The sequence below is a fragment of the Lepidothrix coronata genome, unplaced genomic scaffold (assembly GCF_001604755.1).
Source record: "Lepidothrix coronata isolate B3197 unplaced genomic scaffold, Lepidothrix_coronata-1.0 Scaffold196, whole genome shotgun sequence".
Lineage (NCBI taxonomy): Eukaryota > Metazoa > Chordata > Aves > Passeriformes > Pipridae > Lepidothrix > Lepidothrix coronata.
Window position 1 is genome coordinate 623,390 of NW_016690376.1, and position 3,880 is coordinate 627,269.

The 3,880-nt window shown below is 43.4% G+C and overlaps 1 protein-coding gene across 1 annotated transcript in view; it reads right to left on the bottom strand.

The window, feature by feature from the left end:
- Nucleotides 1–411: 411 nt before the first annotated feature.
- The window catches only part of KIAA0586 (KIAA0586 ortholog), a 61,888-nt gene continuing 58,419 nt past the window's right edge, over nt 412–3,880 (bottom strand). Inside the window, exon 30 of the mRNA XM_017831737.1 lies at nt 412–554. Within this exon, the coding sequence (XP_017687226.1) occupies nt 412–554 (143 nt within the window). The remainder of the gene's footprint in view (nt 555–3,880) is intronic.

Sequence of the window (3,880 nt, forward strand, 5' to 3'; positions counted from 1 at the left end):
TCATTCACTACTGCTCCTTGCAAACCCAGTCACCAGAAGCACATTTGTAAGTGGTATTTCAGAGATGAGGATTTGCTGTATTTTACTTACGAAGTGAGTTTTATGGAAGATGAAAAGGGTTTTGCTCAAGCTTTATGTTAGGACACGTTATTCCACACTATTACAAAACACAGCCCCATGTGCAGCCTCAGCAGTGAGCAACAGGTCATGCATGACAACTTTAATCTTCACCCACCAGTCCTTACCCTATTTTTAAGAAAAATGCTTTGGCAGGCTGCATTTCTCTAAATCAGCATGTTATCAAAGAGCAGCATTACCACTATTTACATAGTATTCTTCATTTGGAAGACATCCTCGATAACATTTACTCCATGCTGTTGCTGTATTTGAAAGTCTCCTGGGCTCCTGGTCTTAAGAAACTAATCCCACGGGCACTGGAAACATGTAGTTACATTTAATTATAGGCAGCCTTTGTATCACTGTATTGAGAAGGTGGTGCTGGAAAAGCTTCTCTTTGTTGCATGAAGTACAGTGTCTGTTTACTCCTAAAGTGTCTGGAAAAATAAGAAAATAAAGTACCTAGTAATGCCACTGGTCACCAGCATGAAAACTGCCTGCCAGTCAAGCCCTTCCACAATATAACAAGCAGTAAAATTTAAAAAATACTATTTGATTGTGGACACAAATCATCTAAATATCCATCTTTATTGGCTAGTTTGGTTTTCTTAATTCCCTTATTTTTTATTAATTACCTTTTTTTTTTTTGTAAATCCCCAATCTCCTTTGTAGAAGAGATTTGGGGGCAGATAGTGAGCATCTGGGGGTTATTCACCACTCACCTTAAGCTAACAACACTTGGCACACACACTCCTGTCCTAGTGATTTCTCTCCCCACACTCACACCTGGACCCTTCCAGGTTTTATGTGGTGCTTTAAAGAGCTGAATTGAGAGCAATTTAAGAACAGGTAAAGCTGAAGGGAGTCCAGCTGCCTCTGCCCAAGGCTCCCCAGACCCACCACAGCAGGGAAAGCAGAAGCTGCTCCTTCTGTTGCTTTGCTCTCCCACATGCACGAGCCACTGAATTATAAAGGACAACATCTGCCTTCCCTGCCAACCAGAAAAATATAACAAACTCAGCACATACTGAAGAAATCAAACCTACATTTCTCCTATCACAGTGCTATATATGTTCCTCCAAGTTGAAATATGTGTTTGTAATACTCCTTGTCTTCACCTGTCACCACACAGTATCCAGGCAATGTGCTGCCAGCACCCAAAGGCAGCAAGACTTCCCACTCTGGTACTGATGCTTTTTATAAAAGAAACTAAAAAGAAAAAAAGAAAAGAGAGACAAGAGACCTACTTAAATGACCATTAATCTCAGTAAGGATGGTCATCCTAGAAGATCTGCCAACAGAACTAACACAGTTGGCAGCAGGTCTACCTGAGAGAGCTGGAATGGTTCCTGACTCCAGCTTAGCTGGCATGGATGTACCAGGCTGAAAATGAGAGTGACTGAGGAGTGTAAATATATTGTAAATATATCTTATTCAGGAAACTGCCTTTGTACTCTCTGTCAGTGGCTACAGCACGCTCCTGGAGGTAGTAACTCCAACCAAATGCCTTTCTGGATAAGAAAAAGGGAATGCTATTTCTTAGAATCACAAACTGGTTTGGGTTGGAAGGGACCATAAAGATCAGTTCCAACCCCCCTGCCATGGGCAGGGACTCCTTCCACTAGCCCAGGTTGCTCCGAGCCTTGTCCAATCTGGCCTTGAACACTTCCAGGGATGGGGCAGCCACAGCTTCTCTGGGCAACCTGTGCCAGGGCCCCACCACACTCATAGGGAAAAATTTCCTCCTAAATTCTAATCTGAACCCAGCCCTCTTTCAGTTTAAAACCATTCCCCCTTGTTCTGTCACTATCTGTCCATATAAAAAGTCCATCTCCCTCCTTTTTATATACCCTTAAGGCACTGGAAGGTGCTCTAAGGTCTCTCTTCTCATCTCAATCTGTTTCCATAGCAGAGGTGCTCCAGCCCCCTGATCACATCTTGTTATAGTGACAAGAGGCACATCATTTAGAACAACCAGGAATCTCAATTTAAATTCATTTACCATCCCTGCTAACAAACAGGCACGTGAATTAAAGCAGTACAAGACCATAAAAATCCAATGCCTCTTCACAACATATGACAGACGATGACGTGCAAAGGGACTTCAGACTCAATTATATGTCTATAAATGAGCAGCAGGTTCAGGAGAGAGTGTTCTGATCCTTTTCCATGACCTACCACAACACACAGGCCACAGAACAGCTGAGCACACTTACTTTCTAGAGGCACATCAGTTCTTTCTTATTAAACCATGGGCTCAGAGCTGTGGAACCACTAATTTGTGAGAAACTTCTCCCTCCAGAGAAGAACTAACTGGAAACAGCCCTGGGGCTGATGTAAGCATTAAGTACATGGGGAGTCTCTGTCCTTAGGTGGCTTGCCCAAGCCCATTAATTTTTTGTGTGTGTCCCCCATTTATATAAGCAATGTTTGCATGAAAGGGGAAAGCAGGTCAGCCTAGTCAGCCTGCTACCATCTGCTTTTATTCAGAGCTGCTCAAGATCAGTGCCAGTGGGATCAGTGCCCATTAAAGGGGTTTATTGTGTGTGTTTATATTTTGCTCTTTACAATGAAGGCAACAGCAATTACTGTAAGTTTGTAAAAGTGCATACAAATCATAATCCTCAATACAAAGCTGCTTCAGTGAGATCCCAGCGTGTTTACGAATCCTAGGCAGGCTGAAGGAAAGGCTGCCCTGGCACAGCAACTTCCACAGACTGGGCAGGAGTGTGTGAGTGTGCAGGAGATCTGAGACTGTATTTAATACCTGTTACCAAGATCATCCCCTGCTTGCAATCCACGGCAACTCCAGCTGATCCACCACCACATGAGGATCTTACACAAAAGGAAAAGCATCACATTCGAGCCTGACTCCCAGACAGGCTGACAATAGGTGGATTTATACAACTAAAACTGGAGCTGGTGAGACATCAAAGGTAGGCTGCCAAAGTGGAAATAGCAATTTAGGGCTCTCAGCTAATACATTCCAATTCTTAAGAGTGGATATGCAGCACCAAGAGGTGTCCTCCTTTTAATAAGAATTCTGCCTAGAATATGCCTGGCCCCTAGAGACACAAATCACCAAAAAAACCCCAATCAATCAAATAATCATTAAAAAACCCCTGAGTGGCCAAAAGGGATAAAAAGGGAAAATATGGAGAATTGCAGTGGTGCTGCAGCTTAGCAGAACTCCCTGGCAGCCTGGACAGGTTCCAGCAGGTTGTCACAAATGTCTGAAAAGTAAATGCAATTATGAAGTAATTTTTTTTTAAAAAAATTCTAATTAATTTGGAAGTGAAACCCTTTACATTATTAAGACATACTTTAGAACAGAAGGCCCTCAGAACCCCCTGGTGTTGTGTGATGTGATACAGGCAGCTGATGCCCAGCAGGCACCTGGACTGGAAATCACATTTAGAGGTAAAAAGTGATGGGACAAGGGTGAATGGCTTCACACTGACAGAGAGTAGATTAAAGTTAGATATTAGGAAGAAACTCTTACTATATTGGTGGTGAGGCCCTGGCACAGGTTGCTCAGAGAAGCTGTGGACTCCCCATCCTTGGAAGTGTTCAAGGCCAGGTTGGATGAGCCTTGGAGCAACCTGGGCTAGTGGAAGGTGTCCCTGCCCATGGCAGGGGGGTGGAACTGGATGATCCTTCCAACCCAAACCAGTCTGTGACTCTATGATTCCATGAAAAAGGACAAATTCCAAACATACACTGGGTGCTTTATGCAGCAGTGCCATGAGTTTTCAGTTTACCA